Genomic DNA, 22,977 nt, shown 5'->3' on the forward strand with positions numbered 1-22,977 from the left:
ATTCAGTTAAAAATTCAATCCATGCAAGATACTGCTTTAAAGTATGTAATCTAGTATGTGAGAAAATCTCTTCAAGCTTCACAGGTATTTTCTAGCAGGGAAAATAAAATCCACAAGGACTTGTCCTGCTGTGGAACATTTGACAGCTTGCATTGGTAACGAAGAGATAAAGACAGTAGATGATCTGCAAGCTGGTACTGAAAATGATACATATTTAGAGTTACTCTAATTTTTGTAAAACCAGGTTGAACTCTTTTTTTTGTCCAACCAACCTTCAGACAGTGTTTATTTTTACCATGTGAAAAAACTAATATTTTATGAACGCATAGGCTTTTCATAGAAAACTTAAGTCAAAAGCCATCATGGACTTAGAAAATCACGTTATACAACTGAATAGAACTTCTTTTTAAATATGCATGAAATAAAATGTATTAGTAACATAGCTGGCATTTAGTTACTTCTTGATTACCTAATGCATGGGAAGCAAGATTTTCTATTATTCTTCGGGAAAATTACTTACCTTTTCAGGTAAAACTAATGTATTTTGACACTTGCCAGCAGACTGCCATGATTTCAAGGTTTTTGTAATGGTGAAAGTCAACCACTATGTGCAGCCTTCTGTTCCAGCAGCTGGCACATTGACAATTCCCTTGAAACACTGAATGCAACTAATTGTACATACAGTTTTAAAGGAAATACCTGACAAAAATTGTCCAAACTGCTGAGAGTTTCCTCTAGAGTTTCCCAATACATGGTGCAATTTGAGAGAAAAAGTAATTCTTTACCAGAAAAGCTGCTTGCAGTTTGGGTTTTCAATGATTGCAGCTATGGGCTAGTTCAAACCTCAACTAGCTGTTACTCTCCCACTTAATCTGTAATCTGTATCTCCTTTTAGGATCGGTGGAGCTGTGCCAACAGTCTTCTCCTATTTTTCGGAAGTGCTTGCTCGTGAGAAACGAGGTGAACACTTGAGTTGGCTCTGTATGTTTTGGATGATTGGCGGCATCTATGCTTCTGCAATGGCTTGGGCAATAATTCCTCATTATGGTAAGAAAGAACATCTAGTGATTTGTAGCTCTTCGACTGTGAAAGTGAAGATCCTGAAGTATACTTTAAAGAGGGGACTTCATGTCTTTTCCAAAATATTGACCCTGCTGTTAAGAAAAAAAAGAAAAATTCCTTCTGGTAGGAATAATATGAATAGATTTTACCCTAAATAACAAACAATATATTAAAAAGTGCAAAACATAGCCAATACCCATGTTTAGTCAGATTCTTTAAATTGCTGAAAACCTGGACACATGAAAATGCAATCGGTGGTAGTGTTGAATCCAAAGAAAATAGGTGTGGAGACTTGCATCAGAGAAAATAAATGTGAAATTGCTGGATCTCAAACTTGTGCGCACATTGTTTGTATAATACAGAGGTAAAATGTCAATTACACATTCTAGAGAAAGAAGAGTAAGGACTATCTTAATGCTTGTAGTGCTAGTTCTGAATATAAATCTGTGCTGAATGTTTCATTCTTAGTAGAAGAACTAGAAGTGTAGAAGTAGAGAAATTGAAGAGAGTGCACTGTCCAATTGTGTAGAGTTGCTGTAGGGGCGAATGAGGACAGATAGTACAGAAAGCTTGCAACAGCTGAAGTTATACACACATGCAATATAAGCCACTTTGTGAAAGAGTTCTTTACTGCCCTGACATGGTTAAGCTTTATGTGGAGATACAGATTCAATTCTTAGCCTCTTGGGTTTGCCTTTTGCATGTGTTAAGTGCTCGCAGGTCTCCAAGGTTGCTGAGACTGCTCAAGGGCTCTTAAAAATTAGCCTGTGCAAACACTTCTCTCTGGCAGTCCTCAAGACAAGTAAAGCAGAGCTGTGAGTTAGCTGGCATCCAAAGCAGCTTTCTTTAGCCAAGCAATGAGGTTTATCACAGTTGGATTGTGAAAGAGATGACAACTTCATAGCATTTGTCCAAACTGATTGGAACATTCAGCAAGCAGTAATGTCCAGAAATGAATTATAATAATTCAGACTAATCAAGTATCTAGACTGTTGCATTAAAATTAATTTTTCCACACAACCTGAATCTATGTCTTCATCCTTGCCTTTTGTCTTTGAATTGCTGGAATTAAAGAGAGTAATTATTGCTGACAAGGTATAATGTGGATAATTTATTTTTTGTCCAATTAGTAAATTGCTCTGAATCATAGAATGCCAAGTACTTTTCATTTTTCTATGGATTTTTATTTTCTTTATCTTTGAGTAGAAAATGCAAACATTATGACAGATATATGTTGTCTAATTTCATTGTAGGTTTTATAAATAACTCAATAACCTTTACTGATGTGCTTTTAAAAGACCACATGGCAATATATCAGTGAATAATAATACACTTCTTTATACCAAGGCAGTAGCACTAGAGAGAGAAGTTTTCTTCTTTCTTTAGCAGTGGAAGAATATCAGCAAAAAAAAAGACATTCTGCATTTTTTTTTTTGTCTATGTGTGTCTTGCAAAAATATTTATGAAATAATTTTAAGGCTAAAGACTATAAAACCAATTTATAAAAGACAGTATTCTTCAGTGTTGGCCCTAGAATCAGAGAATCAACTCGGTTGGAAAAGACCTTTAAGATCATCAAGTCCAACTGTTATCCCAGGACTGCCAAGTCTACCGTTAAGCCATGTCACTAAGGACCTCATCTATACAGTTTTTGAACACTTCCAGGGATGGTGATTGCACCACTGCCCTGGGCAGCCTGTTCCAATGCCTGATCACCTTTTGGTGAAGAAACTTTTCCTGATATCCAGTCTAAACCTTCCTTGGCGCAGCTTGAGGCTGGGAGGAGAGACCAGCCACCTCCTCACTCCAACGTCCTTTCAAGTCATTGTAGAGAGTGATGAGGTCCCTCCTGAGCCTTCTCTTCTCCAGACTAAACACCCCCAGTTCCCTCAGCTGTTCCTCATCAGACTTGTGCTCCAGACCCTTCACCAGCTCCGTTGCCCTTCTCTGGACCTGCTCCAGCACCTCAATGTCTCTTTTGTAGTGAGGGGCCCAGAAATGAACACAGTATTCGAGAGGTAGCGTCACCAGTGCCTAGTACAGGGGGATTATAAATCACTCTCCTTACAGTATATTAAAGAAAGTTGTAACAGTCGAAAGGAGGGCTAAAAAGCAAGCTATAAACAACAGAAACAATCCTTTCCCACAGGAAAATAAGTGGGGTTAAACATAATTTTGACAAAATTAAATAAAATGTATTTATGGATTTTGATGAGGTCATAAAAGTGTCTTCACTTTAATCAAACTTTTTATTACGCTGTAAAATTTAAAACCTGTATCTTAGTTCGTAGTACAAATCTGGAATCACCCTAGCTCATTACCAGGGACAAACTTCATTGTCATAATGCTGTGCCAAGTTTTCAGGCACTGCCAAGGGCTTCCAGGGCAAACCCTGCTCTGGCACTTGAGAGTATGTTGTCATACATTGCTGTACCCTCCTGGAAACACACCAGGTCAGGCAAGCACCAGTGCAGATCCCTGAACCATTTATATCATGTGCATTCATAAGGAGGCTCGTGTAGTTGTATTTTGCCTTTTACGATTTCTACATGGTTTTCGTGGAATTATTTTGAAAGAATTAAGCAAAAATACCAATTTTTCTCTAAATCACTTCTAGTCTTTCTCATCATTCTCATCTCCACTGACCAGGAAGCAAAATATAATTATAAACAAAGCAGCCCAGCCGCTTCTAAGCCTCACTTATATAGTGCACAGTGATTTCTGAGCTCTCTGCTTCTCATATGAAGAATAAGTAGAGTTCATTTTTCCCAGCTGAACTCAGAAGTTACTCAGCAGTAGTGAATCCATAGCAAGTTGCACCTGTTGAAAAGCAATGAACTGCTATTGAGTATACTGGAATTATTCTTAAACGAATAGAAAAATACCATGCCAACAGAGTAGAATAATTTCATAGATTTTTTTTCTTCTCTCTTTTACAAATGTGTTCCTTTCGTTTGTACTGCTCTTATATAAACCACTTTAAAAAGTCCTAAATTCACAGCTGGTATACATCATCTAGCCCACGGCAGCCAGTGAAGCTATCTATACAGGTTTACCAGTTGAACATTTAGCTCTATCTTTCTGAGAGAAAAGATAGAGCTGAGAGAAAACAAAGATTACATTCTCTATATGTAACAGTTTATCTCTGTTTGGGTTCAAGCAGCACAGGAGTATCTGAAACGTGAGTAACACTCTGAAACACAAAATAAAGGGAAGGTAGCAGTTGCCTTGGCATCAGCATGTTGTTAAAAGAATCAGCATGATGTAGATGTAGTTCTGCAGTGACCACATATGGAAAAGCGAGTATCATCTGTAAGACAAGCATCTCTGTTGCAAGGCTGCTTGAATTCTGTAGCTGTTGGCTTTTGCTTAAAAATTGAAGGTGAATGTAAACTTGTTCAGGGACTCTGAAAGAAGAGTCTGGGTCATGGAGAAGCTATTAGAAGAAACATCTGCAGAGAAATAGTTCTAATTGCTGCCAATTAACAAAATTCCAGATTAGACTGCCACGAAGAATTTGTTTTATGCACTTCTTATATCAGGCGGGATAATAAGGATAATTTTCATTTTATAAATTATTTTGCAAGTTCAACTTTAAATTTAGCATCATATTTTAAGGTAGATTAGTTCAAAGACTGTCAAATGCGTCAAATGTGTATTCCAGTATTCTTTAATACATGTGCTAGTTTGAGGATAGGGTCAAAAAGAACTAGTCAAGTTGTTCTAGCCATTTTACCCCTTTCATTAAAAATATAAAAAAAAGAATGTTATACAATTAGAAGTTAAAAAAAAAAAAAAGGTCGCCTCTCATACACATGTATTATTTTAAAAATCAGTCTCAATTTTTATTGTACCACATCTCCAAACTGAAAATCAGAGGAAGCTGAAGGGGGATTTCAGTATGTTTAAACTATTCTGATATTCCATGTAGTTTTATGTTTTGTATGTATGATGTATATGAGCCTTTTCTTGCTTCACAAACTACTGTAAAATCTTTTGAAATTCGGAGCATTCATGAGAATATTTTACTTAGTGACTAACAAATATTGACCTCATTCATTTGTAAGTCTTATTCCAGAAAAAGAAGGGGAATACACGGCCAAAAAGAAATTAGATTGCAAGACAGAGAACAGGATGATGTAGGTGTCCAGGCTGCTAAAGCACAAGCTGTGTTTGAAATCTGATATTTTCACAGCATTCTAACCCTCCGCTTGTGGTATTTACCAGGGCAAAGAGGAGACAACCATATCAAATGGCTTTAGTGAACAAATCTCTACAGTATGATCAGAGGCAGAGAAATTACTTCTCTATATATCCATCAAATTCTGATTATATTAGGCTAGATTATTCACTAAAAGACTACAAAGTTAATAATACAAAATCAAGAAAATAAGGAATATACTGCTTTCTAAAACACTCAATACAAAAAGCAGGTTTAAATCTTTAAACATTTTCTTCAGACCTGTGTAATCACATTGCGTAATAGATCTTCATCTAAACTATTCATTTTTCATCAGTGAAATCTTTTTCTACTCTGTTGAGGACTAGCTACTTGTGTTCATAACAGAGGTATTTAGCACCATTCAGGGAACATGAACTTGGAGGAGAAAGAAGTGGAATAAGAAATTTAAGGAAAAAGCATTCCATGTCAGAACTAGAGATTTCTTCGTTTCTTGTAATGTGTCTCTCTAGGTGCAAATAGGAAAGTATTAACTTGTTTTCTATGTTAGCAGATTTTTCCATTGCATCTGCAAACAACTGATATTTTTTTCTGTGAGTGGAAGAAGACAAGTTACAAATAGTATTTCTACTCCAGCTATTTTTTTCCTGAATAATTATTTTTAAGATAATAACTCTTTTACAGTAACACACAACTTAAAAATGCAGACATAGAAATGTCCAAATGATGGACTCACGCTTGACTTGCAAAATATTGTATTTAAAAGATTGATGGTAACTTCTATTTTTAAAATGTTTATTTATGTCTTGTACTGGAAATCTGGTATTATTTTCCTGGTTTATAAAATATATTTGCTCCTACTTTTCTCTGATGATTTTCACCTATTACTTTTCTCCTGCCAATAGCCTTAAATGAGTTTAAATTGCAGAAATTGAAGTTTAGTTTAAATAAGAAAAAAGTTAAGATTTGAATACAGGTGTAATGTAGTACTAACATAAACTGCAAATTACAGTTACAGAATCTCTGTCAGGGAACATCAAGCCACATCCTGTCCTCAATAGTTTAGGACCATGCTAAATTCACCAAACGTAATGCTAGAGACCCATTGCCCATTCTTAAATTTGCTTTCCATAAGTAGGTAGGTCTTTTCATAGGCACGAGAGTCCATAAATGGTTTCTATTTCTAACCAAGTGTAATTGTGATTAGAGTGGAACAATCTGTTTTTCTTTTGAGTAAGTAAGTGGCCTGCAAAGCGACCCAAACAACATTTCTCAGTTTCTAACAAAAGATTGTCAAGATGAAACAGATCAATTTGCCTGAAGAAATTAGCTTTACTGGCAACCAAAAAGACCTTTTTATCACCTTTTTGGTAGGTGGCTTGAGAGTTGCTTTGGTAGTATTTTCTATTGTCATGTTTGCTCTGTTCTTGTGTCCAGTTGGAGATAAAAAAGATAAAAAAGGTAAACATATCTTCAAACCTGCAATACAATTTCCATCATGAACTATACTGTAGTAAAAGAGGCAAGGAGGTAAGCAGAGCACATGAGGAAATGGAGAGCTACTGGCTCATTTTGTGACTCAGAGCATGTACAGCACCATGCAGTGTTAAGAAGGGATTTAATCTCTCAGCCTGAGGCAGACTAAACTGAGAACATGATGGACTAAAACTGTTCAGTGGCAATGAAGTCAGAAAAACTTTTAACTCCCTTATTCTATGAGTTTTGGGGTGGCTAAAGGGTTTCTCAGTGGCACATGGCAGCAGAAATATTAGGGTAAAAAAACCCTACACCAGTGCTATGTGTTATCAGTGGGATTATAGGGCATGGTGAGTACTTAAAATCATAGAATCATATAATAGTTAGGGTTGGAAAGGACGTTAAGATCATCTAGTTTCAACCCCCCTGCCATGGGCAGAGACACCTCACTCTAGACCATGTCGCCCAAGACTCTGTCCAACCCGGCTTAGCAATAAAAGCAGAAGGATCTTAGGAGCTGTCTATCTTCCAGCACTTCTGGTGAGCTGAGCTGGATCCTTCTGTGTGGTAGGAGCTGCAAGTGTGGAGGTACAGATGTTTCAGTCTAGCCTGCTGTTCTCCTCCTATTACAAGGAGACGAAGTTTTTTTGCATCAGCAAAATGTCAGAGTCAAAAGGTTGCACTCTTCCATGGTGATGATTATTCCAAGATGAATGCTGTGAAATAATTGTTCCCCCACACATTAATGTTACATGGTAAAGCTTTTTCTGTTTGACAGCATTTATTTTTATAGAAATTTAAAGGTTAAATGGTTTTGTTACGAAGATGAAGGACTAGAAGCCAGATTTTTTTGCTAGCAGCTTGTATAAACTACAATTTTTTCAAACTTAACCCATGAACTTGGGTATCTCAAGGTCTAAGTCAGAGTTGTACCTGGATAGAAATAGAAAATTCTTGACTACTTTGAAAAATTAAGGTCTCAACCTCATTATTACCTGTGTGTAAAAAAACTCCAAACAACAAAACCCAACAAAACCAAAACACTATTAATTACTTTGTTGAGATTGCACAGATTAATGTCTGCAAAGCATCTTTAGACATAATTTGTGTGCTCAGATCTATGAGCTGAAAGTGTAGAAGTTGATGGTGATGCTGTAAATAAATGGCTGTTATTTTTACACATACTGCTGCGCTTCAAGTATTTCTTGTGGTGCTTCTAGATTCTGAAATGTTTTTTAGAGGTGGGTCTGAGCATCAGAGGAACAGCTTGATTTCACTCATGACTATTTATTCAGCTGCTGCTAGCATTTCCTCGGCAGTGAGGTGCCCAGCAGCTCATAAATGTATTATAAATCATGGTTTCGTCTTAGGGGAAAGATCACCAAGTTCCTTCTTCCACCCTTTCCTTTGCTGTAGTCCTCAGAGGGGAATTTGACTATCTCTAATGCAGTGCACCCATCCAATCAAAAGACCAGGATGTGCTTACATGATTTATGATAAAAAGAGCCACACTTGACTGATTTCATATTGCTGCATCACTGCAGTGACTGTGCCCAAAACAACAAGGGAAAGAAATATATTCAATAGTCATATCTACAGACGTGATTTACTGCAGTACTTGTACGTCAACACCTGATTAATGTGAGTTGGAAACAGGAAAAACAGTTATGTGGTGGCTGTTTTGTTTTCTTGTTCAAAGTTGGAACATACTGAAATAGGATGCTATCAATGATTTAGACATGCAAGAGGTGCATCAGTGATGTTTTCTTTAATCATGCAAAAGGCAAATAAGAGAAAAGCATGATTAGCTGCAGAAGGGAAGAAGTAAACTGCTTACTGATAAGACAAAAAGTAATGACCTGAACTTTCTGTCAAGGGAGGTAGTATAGATAACTAAAAAGACTTTCTAATAGTGTGTTAGTTAAGCATCTGAATAAAACGGCTGCGGAGGTAGTGAAATCTCAGTTACTTTAAGCCTAAGAAGGTGTTTTGAGAATATTATAGGGGCTATTGTTGATTCTGATTTGGAGCAAGTGGATGCAGTGGATGCCCCCTCAAGATCCCATCTACCCCGTTTTCAGCAAACTATTAAACAGATTCTGTTGCTCCCAGGGGTGCTGGGTAGGCCAGAAAAGAACAAATGAATTAAAAAAAAGACAGAAGGAGGATAAAACTTCAGAAATTAGAAGGAATGAAACAAAAGGAAAAGAAGTAGAGACAAGACATTCCCAGCACAGAAGGAGTTGATCCTTCTCTAATCTGGACCCTCAATTTAAAACGTATGATTTTTCTTATTTTTTTCCTAATAGTCTATCCTTTCATAGTGGTTCAGAACAAATCCAAACTCTGGCAGCAGCTGTTTTGGAAAAAGCTGAGCCCAAGGCTCCATTTTCTGTTATACAATAGCTTCTGTTCTCTGAATTTTATTAGTTGCCCAGACCAAAGAGATACCAAAGAAGATGGCCTGGGAAGATGGCCGGGGAAAGAGCTTCACATATCTTTTCTTAGTTGTAAAAAGCTCCTGAACAGACTAATTAATCTGCAGAATTTAAAAAATATATATATATATGTATATTTTATCTTGGTGGAAACATTTGATCCAAATTTTGAAACCAAGAGCAGCTCTTCAATTTTGCCTTCATACAACTGCCTTTCTGATACATCTTCTGTCTTCAGAATTCATGAATCTATGAATGCCTTAACCAATGAAAGATACTGTTTGAGATTTAATGGAAGTTGTTGGAGCTTCCTTAAGACTGGATCTGCATTTGCTGTGAGACTGTCAAGCTGAACAAATGGAATAGATCAGACATAAAGGCATCTACTACATAATGCAACATCTGTTGATCTGTTTTGCATTCCACTAGGATGCAAAATGATCCCCAATGTGTTATGCTACCCCTCATACTTAGTGCACTTCCATTAATCTGGTATTCTGCAGGCTGAAGTTATTTTAAATCTGCATTAATTAAAGTGGGTATGAGGCAGGTTTAATGTTAACCTGAGTTATCAACTCCTACTGGTGAATTGTTCTTCATTTGAAATAATCCTGTGAAATTAGATTATACTGAATATGTATACTTTAAAAAAAATCTTCATCTTTAAGAACAACAGGAATGATGGAACACAGCAGAATTTTAGAACAGATGCTCATGCAGATCCAGCGAGGAAAGCAAAGCAAATCACTTTGTTTATCAGTTTGTTATTTTCTGTGCCCTAATGCAGGTTTTGATATGGTCATTTAAATGTTTATATTTGTAATTGGTAGAAGCTTAAGTAGCTTTTAGCACATCTACTTAATGAGCACTAAAGATACTCATTAGCGTGCTTCAAATATAATCTTCTCCTAGGCTTTTCAGGTTGATTGTGAAAGAGAAAATTTGTTTATTATGAGGCTCAGTAAAAAGCTAGCAAATTGTTTTGAGAGCAGAGAAGTTATGAGGCCATTTCCTAGAGGTTTCTGTCAATGTCCCTGTGATCCGGGTTAACACCCTTCTCTCCTTCGTCCCCTATATCGCTTTCAAGGCATCACAGCAGTACTCAGTTTCTCCTTGCTTTTTCCAGATCCCTTGCTGCTACAGTGTCCACAGTTGCCCTTTCTTGTCCCCAACACTGTGCAACAAGAAACACTCTCACCGTGCTCCCTGCTGTTTTGCAACCCTGCTCTGGTCTAGCTGCTGTCAGTGTGGAGGCAACACATTTTGGCTTGGGTCAGACTGGTGCGAGAGCCGATGGATGCCATGACCAAGGCATGGTCCCAGCTCCCAGGCAGGCCACAGCATCCCTGAGGGACCACTGACTTACTTCTTCAGCTTTTCCTTTTGTGATTATCTTTGAGACTATTTCTTACTGTCAGATTAGATTGAAGCAGGTCAGTCACTATAAACAATGCTGCTGGAGGAACCGACAGACAGGTGAACAGTCTGTTTCCATGAACATCACCGTCTAATGTCATAAACATAATTTCGTGCAGACACCATAGTGATAGTCAATCATTCTTATGGCAGTAAAACGATGGCAGCTCCTCATCCTTAGTTTTAATGAAAACTCAGTTTCACACGACAAATTGGCCTTGAGTATAAATCAAAAAAATTACATCCAAGTTAATGAAGCTGCCTTAGAAGTCTGATCAGTGGCCATCAGAAATGTCTGCAGTGTCAGACATAACCCTTGCTTTTCCCTTCTAGAAACAAATCAGATGCTAATCTGACAAGATTGCTTCTTTGTTCAAATTTTTAATGTTAAAAAGACGAAAAAGCTTTTGGTTTTATGATTGGTTTGTAACAGCTGAAAAAAGTGCTTTGTACAGATGGACGAAGGAAGAGGTATTGGTCTTATTGTATGATTATTCAGATACCTAAATATATAAATTTTCTCTGGAACACACTGCAACAGCACAAGCTTGTCAATCATACTTCCACTACAAACATACATATTGTTTGTCTGGCTTATAAAACTGTCTGCTCTGAAGGAGATAGCAATTGTCCTTTTAGCAACAGTTTCTTTTCACTTCAATAATGCATTATGTCTATGGGTTTGATATACAACTGATATCATTTGTAATTTGCAGTGCAGTTGCCTTTAAAAAAAATTAACATAATCCATTACAGAATGGCATTGGATTTCTTTTTCAGGAAACTTGTTTATACCTTTTCTCAATTTGAAATATTAAATATTACTTTTGAAAGTCATGCCTACTTCAGTGGAAGTAATTCCTTCAAGGTATATTCCATCATCCATGTGTATCTGAGTATCTGAATACAGCATCTGACCACATTATTCCTGATTGTATTTATATGGTAGGGACCTGTATAAATATATGGGAAAAAACTGATCTACCTCCCCTACAGTGTTTGTGTGCTCAATATTGTCAATACAGCTTTATTTTTACACTTTCCAAAGATGCCAGCAGAAAACAGTATGAAATGAGCAAAGAGAAACAGCAAGATTTTGTAGTCAGGGCTCTGGGCTGAGGTTTCAGTACCTGGTCTCCTCAGCTTTGATGCTGGCCAAGGTGAGGAGATAATGCTTTCTACCACTCTCTGTTCCTTTCTTGCTGTATTATCTTGTTGCATTTCTAGTACAGGGGCTATTTGTTTGGGGGCATTGGAAGTTTGGGCCCCCTCCTAGTTGTTTCCTGTAACGTTACCATGTAATAAAAAAGTGAGGAGTGTCATCGAAAGAGATCAAGGTAAGCTTTTAGATTGTTTTATTTTTCCTCAGAAACCTTATGTATTTCAATCTGATACAAGCATATGATTCCTTCATGATATCTAGATATTCTAGACTCTCTAAAGAAGTCATGAAGCTTTATAAAAGGAAAAAATATAATATAATGCTCTGTTTATTAAACATACTCTATTTTCTTTGTTCCCTTCAATAATTACATTTCAAACACTGTGACTGCATCTCTGTAGGCAAAATCCACCCCACCCCCTTTCCTTGGAGCTACGATAGATTATAACTGAGAATCATTAGTACTTGATTTGTGAGTGTAAAAAATATTTGTGTTGAAAGTGTTTTACCGAAGTTTAAATTCAAGAATTTTGACCCATGGTTCACATTTTATACAGAAAAGCTCCATGTATTCAACCAACCACATTTATTTAATTGACTGCTGTTAGTTTGGAAGATAATTTTTAGAATGTGTATCTGGTCTACTTTTTGGTCACATAAACTGCCTACCTCTCTCTTAGTAATAGCATATTGATCCTTTCTGTTTAAAATTAAAAAAAAAAAAAAACCAAACACCCAAATATTAGAAGTAAATTAAATAGCAAAAAAAGGAAATGAGACTTAAACCACAGCACTGAAATGTGCATTTAAAAAATAGTTTTCTTGCAACAACTTTCAAACAAATAAGACATAATAAGGTTAAATTCTGAAAGACTTTCTTGAATAGGATTATGTTCTGTTGTTACACTGCAGCAGCATGTGAAAGGTAAAATGCTCATTGCTGGTAAAAGACACATCCTGCCTGTATTCTTCAGAAAATGTTCCAGTTTTTCAATGATTGTTTTGTTTGTAAGTTAGGCTAGATAAGAAAGCCCCATTTTCTTTTCATAAACTTTTATTTTCATAAAATTTTATTTTGCCTTTTTCTGATTGTCTTTTTTGGTTAACTGTTTCTCTTTTCTTCTTCAACTGTGAGTCCATCATTTAAATACTCTTAGTCCAGATGCACATAAATCATTGGACGTCCCAAACCAGGACAGAAACACATTTTCAATTAGCTTCCACATTTAACAGCTGCTGATAGTAGTGTCTACAATAATTTGTCACACAATATGTGAGCTCAGGTCTATGGGTAGGCCATGGAAGGCACCACACAAAAATACAGACATGCCATCGTGTATTTGTTTTGCATATTGGTAGGACAACAATATAATCAGGTTTTGTTGCAGACAAGTGTTTTATTTCACACTTGATTTTTAATGACTACTGCATAATGCATTTGGCAATTTTCTATTGTCTACTTATAAAAGTGTATTTTGTCTGCTGTTGATGAGTACAATTTACTCTTATTGTACTCTTTGCCACTGTCCAAACAGCTGTTTTGAACTTTTTCAAACCATTTTTCAACTCTTAATTAGGTGTAGTAAAAGGAAGTAGTGGAAACCTCTAAGTACATGTAGAAGACCAGAGGTAGAAAACTTAACAAGAAATCAAAAGTAAGGTCATACAAACAAAATCTAAAGCACGTTTTAGTGACATTTGATTGCACAGTCTCAATGTTGACACTGACCATGATATTTTTAAGCTCGGACAGCAGCATCTTTTAACACGTGCTCTCACTCTTTTTTTTTTTTTTTTTTTGCATTAGTTGCATCTGCTTGATCCATCATCTGTGGAAAGCATGACATGACCTTTTCTTCTTAGGCTGATGAGCCTATAAGTTATGATGTTGTCAGAGTAGTGGTCAGCAGCTTTTACTCTTTGTTTAGCAGATTGTGAAGTGCCTTCATTGAACAGCTGCACAGAGCCAGACATAAGCAGGGACTTTGCAGAACTGCATGAGTACATAAATCTCTGGGGCCACTGACTCAGTCAGCCAAACAGTCAGATCAATTATGTGCTACAGTCTTTGTAATGAGATTTTCAATAGTATCAGCTAAATATTAACCCTTGGTGGCCTATCATGGCTTGGTTCTTTTAATGTGTAAGTAATTAGAAAATTGTCTTTGCAGTTCTTCAGTGTCCATTCCGCTTTGGACTACAATGTAAACTCAGTGTAATTATTGAATAGATCTTGTTCGTATTTGAAAAACACATATTTATATCTATGCACACTTTTTATCTGACTTTTAAGCTGACAAAATTCTTAGACCATTCTTTGATTTAGTTTTCTTTCCAGATCCTGTCAGCTATTGCTGTGGTTTTCAATAGCAGGGATTTCATTAAATGTTTTTAGGCTGTATGCCTGTAAAAATAATTAAGACAAATAAATCTTTCATCCACAAGCCTTAGTTAGCCATGTAGGACTCTACACATCCACTTGAAAAATGTCTAATTGTTGTTAAATTCGGGAAGGTTACAAGTCACTGACCTATTGCATCCCAGCACTACTTTTGATTTTTTTTCTGACTCCATAGTATTACAAGGGCATTGGGAACATTGCAAATGTATGTTTAAATGAATTTTACATCCAAGCACTTACAGCAAGTGTTGGTTTCCACAGAGCTGAGGAAGGTGCCATATGAGTCCTAATATCTCTACATACAAGTAAATGTAGATCTATATCAGATCTTTAACTGAAAGGATAATATTTTCCAAATCCAATTTAGATGCAAAAATGTGACAAAAGCAGACATTTATAGGGAAATAAAACATTTGAGCCTTTGATTAGAAGTCACAGTTCTTCTCAAATTTTGCAGCTGAACCATGGGCAAAATTTGACCTGTATCTATCTACATTAATTTCTACTAGTCTTGGGCAGTTTTCTCTCAGGGAGTCTATCATAACTGCATATAAGGGAAGTGCAGAACATTATAGCCTTGAATATGCATATTTACTTACTTAATAATTTTAATTGCAACATAGTGTTTCTCATTTTAAGAGACATAAGTTTTAAGAGAGTTCTTGTATTTTGTAAAGTATGAGGTGGAGAGGAAGAAAGCTATTTTGAGGATGCACAAGTAGAATGTTTTAGAAACACTGATTTATGATTTAAGCAGAAATTTGCAGGTTTGCACTGGAAAATTTTCAAAATCTATGCTCATTATCCAGGGACCGTAATGAGTGAGGATATACCCACTTCCCAAGGAGTATAACAATATTTGCCTTCATGTGGAGGACATGTGGAAGTAATTCAGACTTGATTCCTAGGATAGGAATAGGTACCTGAAGTCTGGCAAAACATCTCAGGACATAGACAAAAGCCTTAATGGTAATGAAAGTCAATATATTGCAATTTTCTGTTGAAGTGCTATGAAATTTCATAGGGTTCCAGCCTGACAGGATGGTTGCATTGTATTTGTGTTCAGAATTGCTAAGGTACAAAATTGGATCCATGCATGGTGGTGGCCAGGTGGAGGCATTTACATCGCCATGACATCTTACCAAAGTGCATTTCTATTACTTCTCTCTAGTTTGAGAATGGAAAATTCTAAGTGGCCAGCGTTAAACAGAAGTAGAAGACTGATGGGTTGTCTCCACTTCTAAGCAGTGACATTCTTTATTCCTTTCCTGTGTGTGGAATGCTTTGCTCTCAGCGTTTATATTCGTGCAGTATCATATTAATGGGTACAACAAGGAGTTTAAATCAGGGGATCAATCTAGCAGAGGCTCACAAAGCTGTGCGTGATGATCCCACATCAGTTGAGCACATCTCCAGGGCCAAGTGCGTATTGGAGAACAAACCCTAATTCTCTTAGGAATAAGGTGCAGATACATCAAGAAATCATGTAAAGGGTTTTGAACAAATTTGATATTTATCCTTCCTCTCTCCCCTTGTGGCGTAATGGCTCTTCATTTCATGTCAATGTCTTTCTTTATGGGTTTGAAGAATACAGTCTTCTCCCAAATGCTGTATATTTTGGCTCTGATTTTCTGGTATTTTCATGCCTCTGCAGTGTTTCTGAGATCTTCCAGCACAGAGTTAAGACTTAACCTGTGTAAGTATTATTGTTCCTGTTTTATAAATAGGGATGTAGCACATAAATACACAGAAAAGCACAATATAACACTACAGATTGCCAATAACTCACCATGTAATTGAATAGAATCATAGATGATACAATAGTTTGGGTTAGAAGGGACCTTCAAAAGTCATCTCGTGCAACCCCCCTGCAGTAAGCAGGGACATCTTGAACTAGATCAGGTTGCCCAGAACCACATCCAGCCCAGCCTTGAGTGTCTCCAGGGGTGGTGCATCCACCACCTCTCTGGGCAACCTGTGCCAGTATTTTACCACCCTCATTGTAAAGAATTTCTTCCTGACATCCAGCCTGAATCTTCACTCTTTTAGTTTAAAATCCCTTGTACTATTGCAACAGGCCTTGCTAAAAAGTCTCTCCCCATCTTTCTCATAGGTCCCTTTCAAGTACGGGAAGGCTGCTCTAAGGTGTCCCCTGAGCCTTCTCATCTCAAGGCTAAACAACCCTGTTCCTCATAGGAGAGGTACTCCGTCCCTCTGATCATTTTTGTGGCCCTCTTCTGGACCCTCTCCAACAGGTCCATATCTTTTCTGTATGAAGGATAATGTTAGGAAGAGTGATGGCCTGGAGACTTAACTAAAGTGATTAAACAGTATGTATAGAGGGAAAGGAATCGTCATCTCCTGTTAGCTGTTTCGCCGTCAGATGATTCTTACAGCTGCCATTCAAACCAGAATGTTTTCTGCAAAGTGTGCTTACCCAAGGCTTGTTTCATCTTTGCTTTATGTGAGTAAAAAGGTAATTTGTCCAACTCTGAGGTGTGCAGGAATCCTCTTGTTATCAGACCTTTCTTAGTCATATAGTAAGTGCAGAAGAGGAAAACCAATTCTGAAAATGCCATAAGCTACCTCTTATGAAAGCTCTTCTACTCTTTTGCCACCATTTATTATAACTATTGTGTCTTTGGAATAGTCCACTGAAGGGAAGATTATCACTGAAGGGGTGAATATGCAGAAAATGTACAAAGGTCAATTTAGTTTGCAAGTCCTTTGATTCTGTATAGCTTCTCTTCTGCCCTCTAAGACTTATAAAAAGTGAACTGCTAAGGGGTGATTTTGCCTTACTCATGTCTCCGTTTTATTTAGTTGGCTCAGTATTCTTCTCGGAAAGAAAATTGAAGTGCAAAAATAGCTTCCTTTGTTGAAGTCAAGATACAGACATGCCGTTCCCATCAGGCTCAGTACTATCAACAGCCTACTTCAAGTCCCTACATGCATTCATATTTATCTAGATAGGAAGGCAAGTGAGATCCTAATCATAAATAGACCACTAATTAAACATCCTTTGCCACCTCTAGCGTCTGCCAAGATTTGACAAATGACATGACCAGGCTGTTTGCTACCTGCAGTTCTCGTATTAGTGCTCGAATTCTCCTAGAAAATTACACCTGTTCATCTCTTCTGCCATTTTAAAGATAAGCTTCTTGCCTGTAATGGCTACTATGAGTCACAGCATCTGGGTACAGTCACACTCTAGGGCCAAATTAAAGCCAGATTTCAGACAGACCATTTCAGTCTGTGCACACAATGACTTACAAGCTTCCCTTATCTTTTTTTTTCTTTTTTTCCTGAGCATTGCTAGATATTATGATTTGCAACTATTTTTTTGTGTTGCATTGGTTTTGTTGGGTTTTTTTTTCTATCAGGTCTGTTGCAAATACGTTAGCTATTCAATAGCAAGGAAACAAACCTAACAGCTTTGTAATTTGCACAGAGTGTATGAAAGGTTAGGTGAAAGGCTGACATATTGTTAATAAACTATGAATTTTGAGGACATATAATATCCTATTATTGTCTGAACTATGAGAATACACAAACTTCCTCCTCAAAGAAAAGTAAAACTGGGCAGTACTACAGCATGTATTAGAAACATTTTAGAAGTGAATTATTGATATCACTGTTCAGAGGTAGTACAGCTGGAGACATCACCTGGACTGCAGTGGCGTGCACTGGATAGAGGAATTATGTCTGATGGTATTACAGAGCAAATTATTTTATATATAAGGTCAGCCCTGCTTGCAGCTCTCCTGGGGCTTGTCTGAATGGCAGATAATGTTACCCGCGTGATTGGAGACCTGATAATCTCAGGTCTTCAGATAAAGATCAGTGCTGGCACAGGGAAGCGATGAGTGTCAGTGGTTGACAGCTACCACCTCTGCGGGAAAGGAAATGTGTCTTTAGAAAACGCCTTGTCCCTTTTAATCACAGTTTTAAGTGTCAGCAGACCAAGTCTGAGTGTAATGTATTTGCAAAATATAGCTGTTTAACACTACTACTTTCTTCTTTCATTGAACTGTTGATCCTCATGGCTCCCAGGGGTTATTAACATTAGCTAAAGAGACAGGCAAATGCAGATGATATCTAGAGAGTCTTCTACAGGCACCTTTGTTAAGATGCCGCATGATGGCCTGCCATACTTCAGCTATTTTATTACCAGATTTCTTCTGCAGAAATTAGCAGCAGCTGACCTGCTGAGCCAGTGGGTTTATAGAGTATCTAACTATCTATATAGGCTAAAAATACCACTGTCTCTCCGATGTGATATTAACAATATAGTCACAGGAAAGACATGCATTCTACTGGAATTTCACATCAATACCATTACAGAATAATTCTGAAAACATTATTTCTGCATTTGTTAGAAACTGTGTATTTCACTCAGTCTTGCAAAAATGTCTGTCTAACTGAGCTTCCTCAGCTATATAACTTACCTGAACTTTTTTTTTTTCCAATTTCAGTTTTACCGTTATTCTAATCAGTACCAGTAAAATACATGTGCTCAAATCCTAGACGTCACTCACAGTTAAACTTGGTAATGCCAGGACAGACAAATATCAGTACAATAACCTTGTATTTCAATGCTGCCAGCTGCAAAATATTTCCGGTCCTGCCTCTAATTTGGTTTTAGCTTAGATTTGTGAAATGCTCAGTAAAACAACAATATTTAATAGTAGAAGTATTTCTGCAGATATTTTTTAATTATTATTTGTATTAAGTGCAGTAACAGTGCCACCAGGTGGCAATTTAGAGCAATTACACATCTTAGTTACTGGAAATATTTCAAATTTAAAACATTAAAAATTGAGGCTAGAAAGTTGAATTTTGACCAAAGACTGTGTGGTGAAACAGAAAGAAGAAAAATTATAAAATTATAGAAAGGATTCTGCGGATGAATCTATCAAGTCTGTGAATTTATATAAATTCCTTATCTATCTGTCTACCCCTAATTTTAGGGGTATTCTTCCATCTACTCCCTCTTTTGATCTACCGAAAGACAGAATTTTATGCAAACTTGTATTTTGTCAATTTCTGACACTGCCATGAATCTTGTTCCTCTGATTCCTACTGCATGACTAACAAAAATTTTTATCAAGAATGGTCAGTCTTTAGCTAACCATGCTGTAAAATCCCTCTATTCTGTTTGGCTTTCTTTACCCACATTGGTCTCTTAGAAAGGTGTTTCACAGCTGTAGGCACCCATATTTTCATTGCCCACATTGCACCTTAGTGTAACCGTTATGGGTTTGTAGAGAGCTATTGCGTTCCCTTTCAGCCCTCATTTTGAAAAGTTAAACAAATCTTCTCCGTTAGTCTGCTCTCTGGTAACCTACCCACTGTAAAAGATGATCCTTGTATTTGAAAATACTGTTGCTTATCAGGTAATATAAATTTACAAAATTCAGCATAATGTGGACAGGTTTACCTCTGTATTTATTTATTCAGAAAGTCTATGACATAAATGTTCTTTTCTCTCCTTTGGAGCAAGGTCTTGTTTATAACAGCCTTTTAATTTATTAACATTATGGAGTAGATTAAATGCTGTGTTGGGAGGGAAGATTTTGTTGACATTGAATTCAATATATTATTAGATATAGATTAGCATCTTGTACATTTTGGTTTTGCTCTGCTGCATGGTGCTGTATTTCTGTAATCAATAATTGCCATGTTTGTGATTCACTTGGCCTTTTCAGTTGTCAGTACAGTGGGAGGGTTGTATTCAGTACAAAGGTTGCTGCAGCATCTTCACATTTAGTCACTGCAGGTTTTATGTTGCTCTGCAGTGCATCATTTCCAAGATGCATTTGGGCCAAGCATTTTGCAATTCATAAGACATTGAGACTTGCCACTGTTTTCAGGATTAATGACCCTAGCAGATATGGCATAGCCAGGGAGCAAGGGTGAAGTTTAGCTCTAGGTTGTGGTGCAGTGCTCTGAATGGAACTGTGCAGAGCTGCTCTGTCTTTGCTGTTGTGTCATAAATCATGGAAGCAAGAAGCAAATTGAGTTACAGCCAAGAACACACTTTCATTTCGTTTCAAGACTTATGTTTAATAGGAAAGAAAGCCACTTTGTGAGCTAAATTCAGAGCTACTCTAATGGCCCCGTTTTCCAGATTAGCTCATGACCTAGGAAAATGGGATGTGTTAAAAAAGAATAAATCTAAACTTTCTCTGCATTTAAAATATATGTTCGTTTTGCTGATCTAGTGCTGGTGGTGCTGGAATAGACAGGAGAGCAGCCCCAAGAAAGCTGTGTTGCAGCTGGCTTTTTTCTACCAATTGCTTCTTCTAATCCTGACATTTACTATTATAATTAACTCAGCAAATATGTTGATAAATTGCAGCAGCTAATACAATAAATAGGGAAAAAGGCAGAATAAGAGCAATAAAAACCATAATAAACATTTCACTTGACATGCCTCTCAGATATTTTGAGGAGCGAAAAAGATGTTTTGTAGGTTGTCAGGATGACAGTGAGATGAATGGTGCACTCATTGCCTTTAATTAAGTGTGGTATGGTTCACTTACATTAATAAATGACACCTTAAAATAAATTATCATTTTCCAGGACTGGCTATGAAGTACAAGATGTTACTGTTGGTTTTTAAAATAGGTATAAAGCCAGGCTGATTACATTTACCGCAGAAGTGCTTTTTCTGCAGCTCAATCTCATAAAACATAAACCAGAGCAGTGAAAGGCAGATTGTGTAAGTATGCTAGTGGCTCTGTGTATTTCTGGGACTGTTTCTAACGACAAGAGCCAGTACCTGGACTGCACTATCCTGAAAGATGACCCCCCTTTCCTGTGCTGCCTTCCCTGCAGCCATTTGGTACCATGTTGTAGTAGTTGTTTATGGACATGCAGACAGATTTAATTAACCATGTCTTTTGTCTAAAAAAATCAGTTAGCAAAGAAATATATCAGATCTATCTGGTATCAGCTCTTTCATCAGCCAGGATTCCATTTTATTCCAGTAACTTCATCTGTCCTTTATCGTTCTTATCTTCCACTCATCTTTTAGTATGTTATCCTTTGAAAATTTTACTTGAAAATTACTACTGTATTGAAGCCAGACTAAAACGCCAGATAATTACTCAAATAATATTTTTCTCTTTCTTTAGAGAAATTCTTAGCTTTCTTACAATTACACCGTTTCAATAGTCCAGTCATAATATATGGAACAATCAGATATTTTATTAAAAAGCTGAACTACCAGCACTGCAACTTCACATACAAGTTTTCCAGTATTTCCTTTTGTGTTCTTTTCAGTATATTTTAACAATGGCTCCTATAGCATGTTATTAGTTATACGTATCTCAAAATCAATTTTTCAGATGAGAGTTGTTTTCTTGTTCTTTTTTCGTAATCTCTTTTATATAATCATAAATTTTCTCTCTACTTCAATGTTAAGGTTGCTCATCTCAGATAGATAGAAGCTTAAATACTGGGTGTTTTTTCCTGTATATCTAGTTATGAGGCAGGGGGCCAACTGTCAGTTTACTTCTAACAGAATTTAAGGAGTGGTATAGTGCTCTGGAACAAGATGGAAACAGAAGTTAGGCACTGTAAATGCTTTATGTGTTGCACTGTATCATGTTAAGAGACTCTTACGAAGAGTGTTGAAATTAACTTTTTGTAGAAAAAGTTAGTAAGGAAGGCTGTAAAATTCCATAAAACATATCATCTGAGTGTAGCTCTTTAATTCTTCCTTCTTCCAGTATTCTTAGAAAACTATTTCTTTGTGTATGTATTCTTACATATGGTGATAGTGTCCCTGTTTGGTTTTCATAACTACTTTCATGCAGATTTTGATAAGAGACTTGAATGAGCTTTCTTCATCCCTGTGTAAGGAAGTTTCTCACCCTACATAATATGGCAATTTTCCAGCCTGACTAATCACATGAAAGAGCATGAAACTCATTGTGTAAGATTATTTGTGAAATCATTAATATTTGTGGAAATAGAAGAGAGAGACCAATCAGGCTTCATTTAAATAAAAGTATCATTTTGCATCTCCAAGAAGCTGCAGACTCTCATATACAATACTCCTTATTTCTCTACATGCTGTGAATTTCTTATTTCATAGGATGGAGTTTCAGCATGGGCTCTGCCTACCAGTTCCACAGCTGGCGAGTATTTGTGATCGTCTGTGCACTGCCTTGTGTCTCTTCCGTGGTAGCCCTCACCTTTATGCCAGAAAGCCCGCGGTTCTTGCTTGAGGTATATATAACTTTCCAAATAGTCTTCAGATTCCAGTCAAAATTATCTCTGTGTTTACATCATGACTTCTGTATAACAGACATAATGATTGTTCAGTGATAATAATGAATATCTTAATCTGTATGTATGTTTTGTTTAAATGAACATTTAGGTCGGAAAACATGATGAAGCTTGGATGATACTCAAGCAAATTCATGACACAAACATGCGAGCTCGTGGTCAGCCTGAGAAAGTCTTCACAGTGAGTACCACTTTTAAAGCTAATTGTTTTAACACATCAGTGAGCTAGCTGATTGGCAAGGTCTGGAGGGCTTAAGCAATCAATATTGATACTCTGCATGACAAAGTAAATAATTTGCACTCTAAAAACCTAAATATAAGAACCGAATTCCTACTGAAATTGTTATATATACAACGGATGTAAACATACAAGCCTTTGGCCAACATATTCTCGAATCCACATTGTGATATTTTTGGTGTACGAAGACACTTAATAGACTCAATCTGTGTTTTATTTAATGAAAAGGCCAGATTCAAAGCATTGACAGGTTGTTTCTACTTGGAGGAGAAACTGGTGATTCAGATGTGGGGGTTTTTTATGGCA

General features: G+C 36.8%; 1 protein-coding gene across 1 annotated transcript in view; it reads left to right on the forward strand.

Moving 5' to 3' along the window:
• Positions 1 to 22,977, forward strand: part of SV2C (synaptic vesicle glycoprotein 2C) — a 112,174-nt gene that overhangs the window by 57,778 nt on the left and 31,419 nt on the right. Inside the window, exons 4-6 of the mRNA XM_030470881.2 lie at positions 896 to 1,047; positions 22,240 to 22,373; positions 22,525 to 22,614. Of these exons, the coding sequence (XP_030326741.1) occupies positions 896 to 1,047; positions 22,240 to 22,373; positions 22,525 to 22,614 (376 nt within the window). The remainder of the gene's footprint in view (positions 1 to 895; positions 1,048 to 22,239; positions 22,374 to 22,524; positions 22,615 to 22,977) is intronic.

The sequence above is a fragment of the Strigops habroptila genome, chromosome Z (assembly GCF_004027225.2).
Source record: "Strigops habroptila isolate Jane chromosome Z, bStrHab1.2.pri, whole genome shotgun sequence".
Lineage (NCBI taxonomy): Eukaryota > Metazoa > Chordata > Aves > Psittaciformes > Psittacidae > Strigops > Strigops habroptila.